This window comes from Suricata suricatta, chromosome 4, assembly GCF_006229205.1.
Source record: "Suricata suricatta isolate VVHF042 chromosome 4, meerkat_22Aug2017_6uvM2_HiC, whole genome shotgun sequence".
Lineage (NCBI taxonomy): Eukaryota > Metazoa > Chordata > Mammalia > Carnivora > Herpestidae > Suricata > Suricata suricatta.
In genome coordinates, this window is record NC_043703.1 from 101,126,137 (window position 1) to 101,142,405 (window position 16,269).

Sequence of the window (16,269 nt, forward strand, 5' to 3'; positions counted from 1 at the left end):
TCCCTTGATACCAAGACATATTCTCAGTTTTCTATTTACATCACCTACCTACCTGGTATCAACTCTCATTAGCCTAGATTTTTATAAAAGCCTCTTGAATTTTAACATGATCTCATTGTCTACCTTCTTTTTGCAAGTAAACACACATATTCTTGCTTAAGTGCTTTGAAATATCACCTTGCTCTGGCCTCCTCTTGACTTCTATTCTTTAATAAAATTAAAGAAGGGAAGGCACAGAATTAAGGAGTAAAAATACTATGTTAAATTGGTTTATAAAATGAAAAGCCTACTCTATATTCTAACATACAATACCTAGTGAATATGAAGTTGTTAGTGCCTTTATCTGGAATTCTTTTTACAGAATAGTGGCACATCTTCCTCCACTTCATTCAGGTGTTTGCTCAAATATTACCCACTCAAGCGGCTGTGGATCATTTTATCTAAAATAGTACCTTTTTTTTTATTCTTTAAAAAGTTATTTAAATTCAAGTTAGTTAACCTACAGTGTAGTGTTGATTTCAGGAGTAGAATTCAGTGATTCATCACTTACATATAATACCCAGTGCTCATCCCAACAAGTGCCCTCCTTAATGCCCGTTACCATTTAGCCCATCCTCCCACCCACCTCCCCTCCAGCAACCCTTGGTTTGTTCTCTGTATTTAAGAGTCTCTTATGGTTTGCCTCCCTCTGTTTTTATCTTATTTTTCCTTCCCTTTCCCTATGCTTGGAAACATGTCATTTTAACATCTGACATTTGCTTCTAGGAAACAATGTGGTAGATCTGTCAGAATTGTCTGAAAAGCAGCTTCTACATTTGTAGAGTCTAGAGCGGAAGTCTCACTGAATGACAAACCATTCTTTTCTGCAAAAGCTCTTGCTTCATCTGTAGGTACTGCCCTGAGATGACCCAAATCACTCTTACTGGCCACAAGCACGATAACAATGTTACTATCAGCGTGATCGCTCAGTTCTTTCAGCCATCTTTCTACATTTTCATATGTGAGATGTTTAGCAGTGTCATAAACCAATAAGGCACCTACAGCTCCACGATAGTATGCGGATGTGATAGCTCGCTATCGCTCTTGCCCTGCTGTGTCCCATATCTGTGCCTTTATTGTTTTCTCATCAACCGGATGCTTCTTGTTGCAAACTCTATTCCAATGATGCTCTTGCTTTCAAGATTAAACTCATTTCAGGCAAATGGAGACAAGAGATTACTCTTTCCAACGTCAGAATCTCCAATAAGGACAACTTTGAAGAGATAGTCATACTCGTCCTTACGGGTGCCCACTGCACGATGGAAGAGCGAAGGGGCGGGAGCAGCGGTTTGGTTCTTAAATTCCACAGGAGTGAAATCATTTGTCCTCTGACTTATTTCACATTATATATTCTAGTTCCATCCACATGTGGCAAATAGCCAAGATTTCATTCTTTTTGATCTCTGAGTAATATTCCAGTATATATATATACACACATAAACACACCACATCTTTATCCATTCATCAGTTGTTGGATATTTGGGCTCTTTCCATAATTTAGCTATTGTTGATAGTACTACTATAAACATTGGGATGCATATGCCAACTTTGAATCAGCATTTTTGTATTCTTTCGATAAATACCTAGTAGTGCAATTGCTGGGTCATAGGGTAGTTTTATTTTTCGTTTTTTGAGGAACCTTCATACTGATTTCTATCTAGAGTGACTGTACCACTTCGCATTTTCACTAACAGTGCAAAAGTGTTCCCCTTTCTCTGCAGCTTCACCAACATGTCCCCCCCCCACCCCGAGTTGTTAATTTTACTGGCAGGTGTGAGGTGGCATCTCATTGTGGTTTTGATTTGTATTTCCCTGATAATGAGTGATATTGAGCAACTTTTTATGTGTCTATTAGCCATCTGGATGTCTTCTTTGGAAAACTGTCTATTCATGTTTTTTGCCTGTTTCTTCACTGGATTATTTATTCTATGGATGTTGAGCTTGATAAGTTCTTTATAGATTTTGGATACTAACTCTTTATCTGATATATCATTTGCAAGTATCTTCTCCATTCCTTTGGTTGGCTTTTTGTTGATTATTTCCTTTGCTGTGCAGAAGCTTTTTATCTAAGTGAGGTTCCAGCAGTTCATTTTTTGTTCATTTCCCTTGTTTCCAAGATAGGTCTAGTAAAAATTTGCTGTGGCCTAAGTCAGAGGTTGCTGCCTATTTTCTCCTGTATGATTTTGATGGTTTCCTGTCTCACATTTAGGTCTCTCATCCATTTTGAATGTATCTTTGTGTATGGTATAAGAAAGTGGTTTAGTTTCATTCTTTTGCATGTCACTATCCAATTTTTTTGCTGAACCCCATTGCTGAAGAGACTGTCTTCTTTCCATTGATATTCTTTCCTGCTTTGTCAAAGATTAGTTGGCCATACATTTGTGGGTCTAATTCTGGGTTCTCTTTTCTGTTCCATTGATCTATGTGTCTGTTTTTGTGCCATAAAATAGTATCTTTTCTTAATCACTTTACCCCTTTACCCTGTTGTTCTTCTTTAAAGAACCTACTAGCTGACATGCCTCATACTTCTTTACTGTTGGTTTCCATCCATTAGAAGGAGCATTGGAACTTCACCTGTTTTGTTTACTGATACATCCCTGCACACATTAACAGTGTTTGAAACATAGTAAATATTTAATAAATGAATACTATGCTTGGCAGAATCAAACTAAGAAAGATACTGATATTTATACTACTATCTTAAATCAGGAAGTGTAGGATACTCTATAAGAAGAAAAAATGATTGTATAAAAACTGTAATTTATGGGCAGGGGGGAATCAGTAACTAAGAATATTAAGGAAAAAGTACCTATACTGGATTAACTACCAAAGATGGGCACTTCTATTTCTATAGCATTTTTAGCATATAATTGCACTTCTATTTAAAAATATTTTTTAAACTTTTCTATTTTTCAAATGGTTATTTTTAACTTATTCTTGAGAGAGAAAGAGAGAGAGAGAACGCTTGCACACAAGCGGAAGTGGGGCAGAAAGAGAGGGAGACAGATTCTGAAGTGGGCTCCAGGCTCTGAGCTGTCAGCATAGAACTGGACACTGGGCTTGAACCCACAAACCAGGAGATCATGACCAGAGCCCAAACTGGATCCTCAACCCACTGAGCCACCAAGTGCCCCATAATTGCATTTTTAGAAGTACTTCATGGAAGGTAGGGAAAACTATCAAGATTTGAATGAAGAGAAAAAATAAAATTTAGACATATAGTGTAGGCTCTTGATTTAAGTGGAAATGGAATCTTTTTGGTGATTTGTTAGTGGGCTGTATTGTTACTTTGCGGACACTTAGTGGACACTGGTCTCTTGAGTTGTAAGAACTAGCTTCATTTTTCTCCTAGTAGTAGTTGGTAGTAGTTCCCTTTGAAAAAGGGTAAAAAAAAATAAAAAAAAAAGTAGTAGTAGTAGTAGTAGTTCCCTTTGAAAAAGAAAACAGAAAACAAGAAAAATATAAATTACTATTTTGAGGGGCGCCTGGGTGGCTCAGTCGGTTAAGCCTCCGGCTTCGGCTCAGGTCAGATCTCACATTTGTGGGTTCGAGCCCCGCATCAGGCTCTGTGCTGATGGCTAGCTTAGAGCCTGGAGCCTGCTTCCAGTTCTGTGTCTCCTTCTCTCTCTGACCCTCCCCCTCTCATGCTCTGTCTCTCCTGTATCAAAAATTAATAAAACATGAAAAAAAAATTTTTTTAAATTACTATTTTGAAATTCTACCATTAAAGTTTACATCTTAGAAGGCAAAGTGAGAAATGAAAAAATTTTTTCACTATTAAAATCAAATGTACAAAGCATATCATTTACATGTAATGTCATTTTCAATTAATCTTAAGTATTTCAGAAAATGTGCCTACCATACTATAATTATATATAATTTACATTAATATATAATGTCTATTATATAATTGGTATTTATGGACTTAAATACACTCATTTAAAATATTTGATCAACTAAAATTTTAATATTTTATAAATTATTTATGAGTCATGAATATATGAATATTTTACCACATTTATAAAAGGATTGCATGTTCTAAATTATGACTTCCATGAGCTATTTATTTTTTTGTGGAATTATGTGATATATGAAATCATGGAAATGAACATTTTATGCTATTACTGATAATTATGTCAACAGCCTTTATATAGGACTGTCTAACATTAACTGAAAATCCTGGTCTTTCCATCCTTTACACCAGTAACATCCATATGTTAGCAATATACACACTAAAAAAATGACCTAGCTCTTTTTGATGAGTAAATCATCTTTCTATATTTTCTAAATATTCTAAATATATTTCCTAAATTTGAAAAATGTACTCCCTCATTCTAGTTAGGATCCCATTTATATTTATTCCACTACATTTACCCTGTTGGTTTTGTGACCAATTTGAAAGATGGTCTATCTTGAAAAAACAGATCAATTAAGCTCTTTCAACTCCTTATTATATCTGGTAACTGTACTACAGAAATTGGCTTTGAATATGGCAAGGTCCAGCTTGTGAAACAGTTGTAGGCAAGTACAGCACTTGTGCAGGGATGAGCCATTAGATGACCAACGGTGAACTGTCATGATTATATACTAGGAAGAAAAAGAAGATATGTAGGAAGAGATCCATTATAGTAGCAAATGTTATCTATTATTTCTAAGGTTTTAAGCTATTTCAGAATTATAGGAACTAAAGGGCAATCTTTTTAAAGATGTATAAATGGTTTAGTTTTAATATTTATTCATTTGTAATATAAAGAGAATAGAAGCAACTCTTAAAAAATAGACCACATAAAATGACCATTTTAATACAAATCATTAGAATATATTTATAGTATATATAAATCTATACATTAGAAGACACTACTGAAATTTTGCTCTACAGAATATCAGTCTAGAATTCTCTTTAAAAAACCAAATCACTGGGTAGAATTAGATGATGACTGTGAAATAGATTCTCCCATTACAATACTGCTTCTGTCATTTAGAGTTCTGACAACAGTTGTAGCTGGGGACTGTAGCACTTTACGAGAGAGCCTCATTCTTCCATCAGCTGGATCACGTCCGAAGTATTTCACCTATAGTAAAGACACAAATTTACTTTGAATGTTATAGTACAGTGGTCAATATCCAAATTACATGGTGCAAATAAAACACTGATTAATGTTTCTACTTGTCTGTTGAAAGCATAGCTCAGGACTAAGTATAAGTATACGCTAATAAATATAATTTGGTTAAATAGTGATTATAAAAAAAGAAGGTGTAGGTGGAACGAATATGGTATTGACAAACAACAAAACAAAACAAAAACCAAACCACACCAGACTGGCAATGACTTTTTTTATCCACTCATAAAAGACTATAGAAAAGTATTTTTATGACTTTCATCAAACTCAAAAACTTTTAGCCTTAAAACAGTATAGAAGCAATTAAAGTCTGAACTCCTCAAATATGATATTCCAGGCCTTCAAGAGGGTTACATTTTCAGAGTTCTCCTGTCCTGTCTGCAAATCACTGCACAGCCATCACTGACCTGTATTTTTAAAAGCTCTAAAGGGGACTACTCTTCTAACTAAACTATAAGCTCCCTAAGGGAAAGAAATGCATCTTAAATCTTTAGTGAGTATATTTAAGAGCAAACCTAAAATTTAAAAAGCACAGCATGTAAACAATTTAAATCACAGATGTTACTTTGATTCTTTCAGCTTACTTTTTTTTTAATGTTTTATTTATTTTTGATACAGAGAGAGACAGAGCATGAGAGGGGGAGGGGCAGAGAGAGAAGGAGACACAGAACTGGAAGCAGGCTCCAGGCTCTGCGCTAGCTGTCAGCACAGAGCCTGACGTGGGGCTCAAACCCACGAACGTGAGATCTGACCTGAGCCGAAGTTGGAGGTTTAACCGACTGAGCCACCCAGGCGCCCCTCAGCTTACTTTTTGGAAAAAATAAATTCAAAGTTCAAATATAATTTACAACTTTAAGGCTAAAAAGTTGAATACAAGTACCTGAATTTCTTGGCCAACTTCTAATCCTAAAGCAGTGGGATGTTTAATCTGAAAGAGAACATGTTCATCTATTAGTTGTACATAATTTCCTAATATACATAGTAGTACATTTTTTAAGTGGAAACAGCTTTATTGTTTTTTCTGATTATAAAATCTGTTGATAAAGACTTAAAATAATATATAAGTATTCAGACGATAGCAAAAATTACTGAAGACCTCTCTACTTTTAGATCACTAATGCTATTACAAGTATTCAAATGTCTACTTAGTATGTATTACATTTGTAAAAATGGACCTTAATGAGCTTGTTTTATAGTATGTTAATTTTTCATTAAATAATATTTTGAGGACATCTTTTATATCAATAAATGAAACAGCAGAGTATCCAAACTGTATAATTTGTTTGATCCCCTAAAGATGGTCATTTAAGGTTTCCAATTCTGGTGTTGCAAATGTTAATAATTACTGAATCTAGGTATAAGGTATATGGATGTTCGCTGCACTATTTTTCAAACTTTCTGTAGGGAACTGTATTGTTTCTACAATTATGTATTCATTTACTCAAATTATCCTCTCAGAACAAATTTCTAATATTGAACTTCTAGGGCCAAAGGTATTCATACACATTTACCGAACACTCTCTAAAATATTTGCCTCAATTTACATTCCTATCAACAGTATCTGAAGTGTATGAGAATGCCCATTTGTTTTTCCATATATTTACCCACGTTGGGAATTTTCAACTATCTAAAAGCTGAAAAATAGTAACTTAGTTTTATGTGCACTTAAAACAATTGCTATTGCTATTGATCTTTCTTACTGATCCATATAAGCCCTCTGTGTATGAAACCTCTCTTGTGTTATATACATTTTGTCCCTAAATTACTAGTTGCCTTTCAGCCTTATTATAATTTTGCCAAATACTTTTTTTTCTTATTGTTGGTTTTTGTGAGAGTGTGAGTGTGTGCAGGGGAGGGGCAAAGAGAGAGGGAGGCAGAGGATCTGAGGCAGGCTCTACTATCAGCAAAGAGCCTGACATAGGACTTGAAAACACAAACCATGAGATCATGACCTGAGCTGAAGCTAGACGCTTAACCAACTGAGCCACTCAGGCATCCTTTTGCCATATACTTTAAAAAAAAAAAAAAAGGTCAAATTTTGTCAATTTATTTACATTTTGGCTTTGATATCATGCTGAAAACTATTTCCCAAGTCCGAAGATTATTAAAATATCCCAATCTTCTTCTAGTGTCATCCTTCAACCCCACTCCCCCATGCCCAGATTTTTTTTCTTCTCTCATCACCTTAATTTTTTTTTTTTAAAGCAGTTAGCTCCTCAAAGCAGATGGGATTTTTGGTATAAAAAAATTAGACTTCAGGGGTGCTTGCGTGGTCAGTCCATTAAGTGTCTGACTTTGTTTCAGGTCATGATCTCACAATTCATGAGCACCACGCACTGTGCTGACAGCTCAGAGCCTGGAGCCTGCTTCAGATTCTGTGCCTCCCTCTCTCACTGTCCCTCCCCTGCTTGCACTCTCTCTCTTTCAAAAAAACATACATTAAAAAAGAGTAGATATCAAACCAGCTAGTCCAATATGAATTAATGAACAATCTTTGTTTCTTCATGGATTGAAAATGCAACTTTTAGAATGTATTATGTTTCCATGCATATACCTGCATGATTTCTGGTCTCTATTTTCTGTTGCATAAATTATCTATTTTGAGGTAATACAGTGTTTTATTCTGTATAGATTTATGTTTCAATAATTGGTAAATCAAACCCTTCTATTCTCTGCCCACATAGTTTTCTTGAATAGTTTCATATTCTTAGCTTTACCTTGCCATGGTTGGTTGGCCAAGAAAAATGGCTAGACAGGGGTATAACAGGATATTTTTAATTAACTGCCATGTGTTAACTCTAGATGTAACACTCATGAGTGTTTCTATTCCATCATGAAAGGACAAATATAAACATCTGTGTTAAAGAGTGTAAAAACCTTTTGTCTGCTACATTGCTACCATTTTCAGTTTTCTTTGTTTAGGCTAGTAGTAGACAAAGTACACAATCCTCATCAACCTGGGTAATTTCACTATGATTATTTTAAGGCACTTTTAAAAATAAAAAGTTATGTATTTATTTTTTACCTTTCGTTGATCAAGTTGTGTGTTATGAAGCAGTACTGCAGTCATATTTGGATATAGTTTAACCATTACTCCAGTGTCTCTGAAAAGGAAATAAGCCTAGTTGAAATAGTAATATCTGTGTACCCACTGATAATCAAACTGATTATGTATTCATATAGGAACAAGGTAAAAAAAAAACACACACCAACTATAAAAAGTAGGATACTCTAACTTATATTTTCAAATGAACATATACCCTGTATTTAAATACTTGTGAATCAAAGTACAGACAAAAGGTAGAGGAAAACTGTGTAGTGACAAGCTTTTAGACTATATATTTTTCTATATTTCTCCTGATGTGTCCCAAAACATTTTGAAATGACATTAAATATTTTATTTTACTTTTAAATGTTTATTTATTTATTTTGAGGAAGAAAGGGAGGGAGGATCCCAAGCAGGCTCCATGCTGGCAACACAGGGGCTTGAACCTATGAACCATGAGATCATGGCCTGAGTTGAAATCAAGAGCCAGAAACTTAACTGATTGAGCCATTCAGGCACTTCTCCTTTGGCTTTTGTTTTTTTATTCATTTCACATCACTTTGAACATTCAGGCTACATCTGATATAATTTTTTTTCTTCTAAGTGGATTTTCTCATTCTGAAAATCAATCTTTTCAGCTGATTAAAAAGAAAAACTTTGATGTTGAAGCTGACATTTAAAAAAATGTGCTCCTTAGACATTAAGTAGTGCTATCTTTATAACAAACCAACAAGGAACTACCGGAAAAAAAGAAAGAAAAAGAAAATATTGCTAGGTCTATTTTGGGGCTGTTTACTATTAGAACATTAAAATGGTGAAAAATTTGGTTCAAGAAAACAATTCAGATATAAGAATCTATTACTATAATTTTAATCGCAGAATCATTGTTACTGAAGACAAACTAGTGGTGTGCCTGGGTGGCTCAGTTGGTTAACTGTCTGACTTTGGCTCGTGTCATGATCTCACTGTGAGTTCGAGCCCCATGTCGGACTCTGTGCTGACAGCTCAAAGCCTGGAGCCTGTTTTGGTTTCTGTGCCTCTCTACGGGCTCCCCCGCCACCTCTCCTCCACTCATACTCTGTCTCTCCCTCAAAATAATAAGTAAACACTAAAACAAAAAAGAAAAACTAGTATAGAAAATAAAATGTCTTAAAAATAATTAATGATTCTATAGTAATTAACATAACATCTAAATACCTTTTACTTGCAAAGTACATAAGTATAACACGTACTTATAAATCTTGTAACAACCAGCAAAGCATTACCTGATTTCAGTTATTGTGGCAGTATACACTGCTCCAAATTCTAGTTGCTGCTCTTGCTGTAAGTATAAAATAAGTCATAAGATTAATAAACAGCAACAAAAAGAAAAAAGTAACTATTATGAGATGTATACTTACATCATCTCTGCAGATTTCAGTAATGAAGTCTCTTGCTTCATGCATAGCACTGGGTGTTGGCGCAAATACAGAAAATGTTTCTTCATCTACTTGACTAATAGTTACTCCTTTTAAAAAGATAATTTAACATACTAAGTTAACTTGCCCATTCCAGCAGAGTCCAGTCTTTAAAAGCAAATGTGAGGGGTGCCTGGATGGCTCAGTTGGTTAAGTGTCTGACTCTTGGTTCTCGCTTAGGTCATGATCTCATGGTTTCGCAGTTGGGACCGCACATTGGGCTGTGTGCTGACATATGGAGCCTGCTTGGGATTCTATCTCTCTTCCTCTTTCTCAAAATAAATAAACAAACTTCAAAAAAAAATAGATGTGACAGAATGGATTGACTTGTAAATAGCTGGGCAGGGTTATGTTATATTTATCACTGCTTTAGGAATGACAGGATTCACTCACCAATAAATGCATATTGCACACCTGCTATGTACCAGAAATTGTCCTAAACTCTGGGAAAACAGTAAGTCACTGTCCCTGTGCTCTTGGAGCCCACTGTTTAGCAGGGGGGGAGCCCACTGTTTAGCAGGAGAAAACATATACAAGTTTGGCCTTGCTCTCTTAATTATGAATAGAAACTATACTAAAATGTTTTTCTCACCTTTTCTTTCTCTTACCATTTAGAGTGATGAACAGATGGATGAAGAATGAAATCATGTCAGTTTATCAACTAAAAAGCTGGCTAAGGCAACTCTGCTTCTCATTTTCCCTCAATAACCTCAAAGCTGGTAAGTACTAGGTAATTCAGACTGTTTCCAGAAAAAACAAAGTATACTGTTTCTATCTATACTCTTTAAATAAAACAGCCTCAATAAGAGTAAGTGAAAAACAGAATAGAAAATTACAGCAAAATCCTCTGAAGCTGAAAACTAAACATTTTACTAAATGTTCCATTTTAAAATGTTGCAAAGAAACTGATGAATTCTAGGTCATCCTTCTTGAATATAGTTAAGGATGAATCTGATTTATTAAGAGGTGGATACAGAAAACTTAAAGGCATGTCATGTTACATTCTTTTCTCTTGTTCTTTCATTTCTCAAACATATTTTTGGAGCATCACAATAGAAATGAAATGGACCCTTACATGGCCTAGCATTAAAACCCCCAAACTTCATACAACTCTTACCTGTTTCAGCCTGAAGCTTTTTTAAATGATACCCACCAGGTCCAACAAATTTTGCCCGTTTCGATAATGGAACCTGAATAGTTTCTGAAATGTAGTACCGACAAAACTGTAAATAACTCAAATATGTATATGAGCCTAAAACATGTCTTAATCAGACAAGATATTTTTTTGGCCTAGATACATGTAAAAATATTTCAAGTTTGACTACAGTTTCTGAAAGTTCTAATATCTAAAAATATCTCCCCAAATTTAAACCATTTTAACTATAGAAGTATTATAATATTTGTTTTATGTATGGAGTTAAAGGAAATTTAAAAATAATAATATACTTTCATATATTAATGTTTACCTTATGGAATAAATAATTTTAATGCATTACCTACAACAGGTCCATTTTCTTTTCTAGATGTTCGAGGTTTTGAAATAGTTTTGTTCATAATCTGTAAGATCTCCTTCTTTGCCACTACAAGAGATAAAAACATGATAAAAATTATAACTACAGTTGACCTTGAACAACTAGAGATTAGACACATCCATCCCTGCATAGAAAATTCATGTATTACTTTGACTCCCCAAAACTTAACAAATAGCCTATGTTGATGGAAACCTTATCCATAACAAAAAAGTTAAGGAACACATTTTGTATATGTATTACACACTGTATTCTTACAATAAGAAGTAAGCTAGAGAAAAGGAAATGTTATTAAGAAAACCATAGGAAGGGGTGCCTGGGTGGCTCAGTCAGTTGAGCATCTGAATCTTGATTTCAGCTCAGGTATTGATCACATGGTCCATGAGTTCAAGCCCCAGGTTGGACTCTATGCTGACAGCATTGAGTCTGCTTAGGATTCTCTCTCTCCCTCTCTCTGTCCCCTTCCCTCTAAATAAATAAAGAACATTTAAAAAATTAAGAAAAAAGAAAACCATAAGGAGCAGAAAATACATTTACAATACTGTATGTTTGTTTATTGAAAAAATGTTTGCACATTGGCATGTCAAGTAGCTTAGCTAGGATGGGGGATCCCCCTAGAATGGCAGAGCTTCATAGCCTGATGGCCTAGGCTCATTAGTGGAAACCTCTGGGTGGCCTGCAGGTAGCAACAGTTGTGTGGAGACAAAGTATGGCTGCCTTATCTGCCTGGGCATGTACTATTGTCCCATGGCCATTCACCTGACACCCATGGCCACTTGTGAGTACACTGGTCTCTAGGGGTTCCTCGAGGCCAAGGTGTCACGTTCGTGAAAGGACTCCTTACACAGTGCTGTCCTGCCCTCTGGGCACATTATTCCTTCAGCCCAGGCTTCTGCCAACCAGCTCTCGGTGCTTGACAAGACCACCCTCTCAGCACATTGATCTGCAGCCCATTCCAATTATGGGCCCCCTGGGGGTCTGCTGATGGCCTCAGAAAGCCTCTCAGGATACTCAAGAGTACAGCAGGCCTGACCTCTGTGTGAGATAGCTTTAGTTGGTCGGGTAGAGACTGGATGGGTAGTAGAAAATAAATGCCTTGCTTTTGTAAGTAAACTTAATGCTTGTAAACAAACACTTTTGTTGTAAACTTAAAAAAAAATCCACATATAAGTAGACTCTGCTGTTTGAGCACATTGTTCAAAGGTCAACTGTATATAAAATAAATGTGATCAGATATAGCAGTATTCTTAGTTTTTACGGAGTAAAATCCAAAATCCTTTTTTTTTTTTTTAATATATATTTATTTCTGAGAGAGACAGAGACAGAGTGTGAGTAGGGGAGGGGCAGAGAGAGAGAGGAGGACACAGAATCCGAAGCAGGTTCCAGGTTCTGAGCTGTGAGCAGAGAGCTTGATGTGGGGCTTGAACTCATAAGCTGTGAGATCATGACCTGAGCTGAAGTCAGAGGCTTAACTGACTGAGTCACCCAGGCGTCCCAAAATCCAAATTCTTTAGCTTAGTAATCAAAGCTCTTCATATCCTAACTACCTTTACAATTCTACTTATAATCCCCTTTTTCCATAAATCCTATAAAAACTGAATTTTCTCTGGTCTCTCATAAAGGCTGTTACATGAAAACTTCACTTTCTAAAGCAGTATTTTATAATAAGCCCATTTTTAATAATAAGCCAAATGGGAATTATAGTTGCCATGAACAAATGAACAACGATGGAAAGAAAATCAGGCACACTGGCTTAGCTTACTTGAGGCTTGTTGAATGGCCTCCATTACAATTTTCATTGGTATTCCAGGTAACTTAATATCAGCCTAAGATGGAAAAGCCAAAAAATTATATAAATGTAGATTCATTACATTAGTTAAGTATTACAAAAGTGAAACAAAGTTAAGTTTTAAAATACCTGTAATGCAGTTATTCCCTTATTAGTGCCGGCTATTTTGAAATCCATGTCACCATTGTAATCTTCAATTCCCTGAAAGAATTTAAGAAATTAAAATATAGTTTTAAACAGAAATAAAATTTACCCAGATACTGTAGAATTAAAAAACAAATAGCTTTAGAAGTAAACCATGTACTCTGAGACTAAACACAAAGATGTGTCTTCTATATTAACTATTGCTTCTAATTTGTGACTTTAAGTTACAACTTGTTTCATCAGAAAATCACTTTAAAAATCATGTTCCTCATATAAATGCATAAGGTTTCATTTATGATCACCTTAACGTGAGCCACTACGGATATTTATACTGTTATATATATTTTTTAACTCACATCCTATAAAATCCAAGGCTAAAATTCAGAGGAAGAATGAACAAGGACTTTTATTTCTTACGTACTATTATTCTTCTAAATATACAGTGTTTATAAAAATGTATAATCTTCACTATTAAATATTTGAAAATGTGGATATACTTGCCAGAATATCTGTCAGCAATCGATAATCTTCTATTTCACCTTTGTCAGGACTGTTTTTAGTGACCAATCCTATTGCCACACCTGCAACAGCAGATGAAATAGGAACTCCTACAGTTGAGAAAAAGAGCTTGTATGTAATATGTACATCAGCCTAACACATATCTATCATACTGTTGACATTTATTTTAACATAGGTGAATAGTGTTTTAAATTGACAGTCACCAGAACTAAGTTGGAGAGGTCATCCCACTACCTCATTTCTTTTTAAGCATATGATAAAAGCTCCTTAAGACAATTCTAACAGGTTGATACTGTGTTCAGCAAAAACCTATAAAAATAGCAAACTTAACTCCTAACAGAATCCATCCATCTTTTTGCTTTTGGGGTGTTTTATCTTTTTTTGTTTTGAAAAGTAACCATGTATTTGGTAAATCCTTCTAGTCTGAACCCCTCGGTTTACCTTTCCATGAAAGTCATCATTAGTTTTTGTGTATCCTCCCAGAAAATTTGTGCCCAAATATGAATCATAGTGTGATCTTCCTTACTTATGGAAGCATACTGAATGCTCTCACTATTCTATATCTTCACTTAATAACACACCGTGGATATTGACACATAATGCCACACAAAGCTCCACTTCTTTTGAATGCCTGCTTAGCACTTCCCCCCATGGGTTTACAGGCCACATAATAGAAGTGGGATTACTGAGTCAAAGAGTATGTGGGTTTACATTTATTATAAATCTGTCAAACTGCCTTCCAAAGAGTGTAGCATTTCATATTTTTACCGGCAATATCTGAGTATTTGAGGGTGCCTGCTCATTCTTAATTCCTGTCCAATCTCTTGACCTTTTTTCATATACAGGGTAAAAATGGTAGCTTATTATTTTTGATTGGATTTTTTAAAGTGTTTTTTTATTTATTTTTGAGAGACAGAGAGAGACAGCATGAGCAGGGGAGGGTCAGAGAGAGAGGGAGACACAGAATCTGAAGCAGGCTCCAGGCTCTGAGCTAGCTGTCAGCACAGAGCCCGACATGGGGCTCAAACCCATGAACTGTGAGATCGTGACCAGAGCCGAAGGCGGACGCTTAACCGACTGAGCCACCCAGGCTCCCCATGATTGGATTTTTTAATGGAAAGGGTTAAACTTGTCTTGAATGTTTATAAACCATTTATATTTCTTTTTCTGTTAAATGGATGCTCATGGCCTAGAAACATCCATTGCTACTCCTTTAGTCCAAATTCAAGTTATTTCTTGCTCCGACAACATTCTCTCTATCTGGTTTGCCAAATTTAGTGTCACCCCCTAGCTCTCATTCTCTCCTACTTCATCCTCCAGGGCTATTATCTAAGCTGGGAAAAACTACCAAAAATTCAAACTACCAGATTCAAAGCATGCCATTCCTCTACGTAAAATTCTCTGAGTTTGCCATTATCTGCTTTTAAGAAATTTTTTTTACATGTTCCAAGGTCAAAAAAGTTTGGGAAATACTATATACCCTGTTCCCAGAGATTCAGAATTCATATAAGCATATTAAAGCTTATTTAACTCACATTAAATAAACCTGCCTAACCCTGCTCAAATGTACCTTAGAATAGAGAAATTTCCAATAATCAATATCCAGCAGAAACACTAGTTCATAGAATACGGCACTGTGAAATACTAGCTTTAACTTCAAAATCCTTAGCATAACAATAACCTTTAAAATCTGGTCCCAATTTATTATTTTTTTTCAAATACATTTCAGAAACACACTGTACTGCTTTCTAACTATATACGTGTTGTTACCTTCACTCTTCACTCACACTTCACTCTTCATGACATACCAAAACTACTCAGCCTTTAGAAACAGATGAAAGGTAGCTGTCTCTATGAAGCTAATTAATTTCACTCTAATTCTTCATCCATATTGCACATATTTGTGCCTTTTTACCTATTTGTATTATCTTTTTGATTTGTAAGTGTCTTTGGGTTTTTCACACCTGTAAAATTTTTAAAAAATGGTACTACTTGTATCCCTGGAGCACAGGACAGGGCCTGATATAGGGCATGGCAAGCACTCAGGTTTGGGGTTGAACTGTATACCCTTTGTTGGCTTTTCCTCCAGGACTTGACATTCATTGTCAATTTTTTTTCTATTTGTTTTTTTTAATCCTGTTTTTTACATTTTTTTAGAGATCAAAACTGTCATTTAACGTATCAGTTACCCACTCCTTTTTAGCAGTATCCTTTTTATCAGTAGGCCAGTTTTCTCAGTCAATTCCATTCACAGAAACACTGAAAGGGACACGGTTTAGAATGGAATGTCCTCAAGCATTCCACTTGAGGCCCCACTCCATCATACTGATCAGAGTCTCTGGTCTCCTCTGATCATCCTTCCACCAGTTATGAAGGTGCACCTATCGTCCACCTCAACTTCTACATCATTTAGAGAAAGATCATAAACTGCCAAGCTGACTCCAGATATACAGCATAAGTAGCATCCCTCACACCCTGCCCCATTCCAAATCTAGTACTATTTTCCAAAAATGGAACATTACTTTACTATGACATGATTTATTTTAAGTCAGTCCCTTCTGATCCCTTCTCTTCACAGTCCCCTGCCTTCCTAAAAATACTTATACACTTTTCATAATCTATTTAA

At 35.4% G+C, this 16,269-nt stretch overlaps 1 protein-coding gene and 1 pseudogene across 3 annotated transcripts in view; both read right to left on the reverse strand.

Moving 5' to 3' along the window:
* Positions 1-741: 741 nt before the first annotated feature.
* LOC115290647 lies at positions 742-2,556 on the reverse strand (annotated as a pseudogene).
* Positions 2,557-4,818: 2,262 nt separating this feature from the next.
* The window catches only part of PNPT1 (polyribonucleotide nucleotidyltransferase 1), a 44,482-nt gene continuing 33,031 nt past the window's right edge, over positions 4,819-16,269 (reverse strand). For 2 of the 3 annotated variants that reach the window (XM_029937394.1, XM_029937391.1), the window contains exons 19-28: positions 13,626-13,732; positions 13,110-13,181; positions 12,954-13,017; positions 11,159-11,242; positions 10,780-10,863; positions 9,606-9,712; positions 9,471-9,526; positions 8,185-8,263; positions 6,040-6,087; positions 4,819-5,111 (exon numbers count right to left, since the gene is read on the reverse strand). In XM_029937394.1, coding sequence (XP_029793254.1) covers positions 4,953-5,111; positions 6,040-6,087; positions 8,185-8,263; positions 9,471-9,526; positions 9,606-9,712; positions 10,780-10,863; positions 11,159-11,242; positions 12,954-13,017; positions 13,110-13,181; positions 13,626-13,732 — 860 coding nt within the window. In that variant the 3' untranslated portion in view covers positions 4,819-4,952. The remainder of the gene's footprint in view (positions 5,112-6,039; positions 6,088-8,184; positions 8,264-9,470; positions 9,527-9,605; positions 9,713-10,779; positions 10,864-11,158; positions 11,243-12,953; positions 13,018-13,109; positions 13,182-13,625; positions 13,733-16,269) is intronic. The other variant, XM_029937393.1, reaches the window with a different exon arrangement.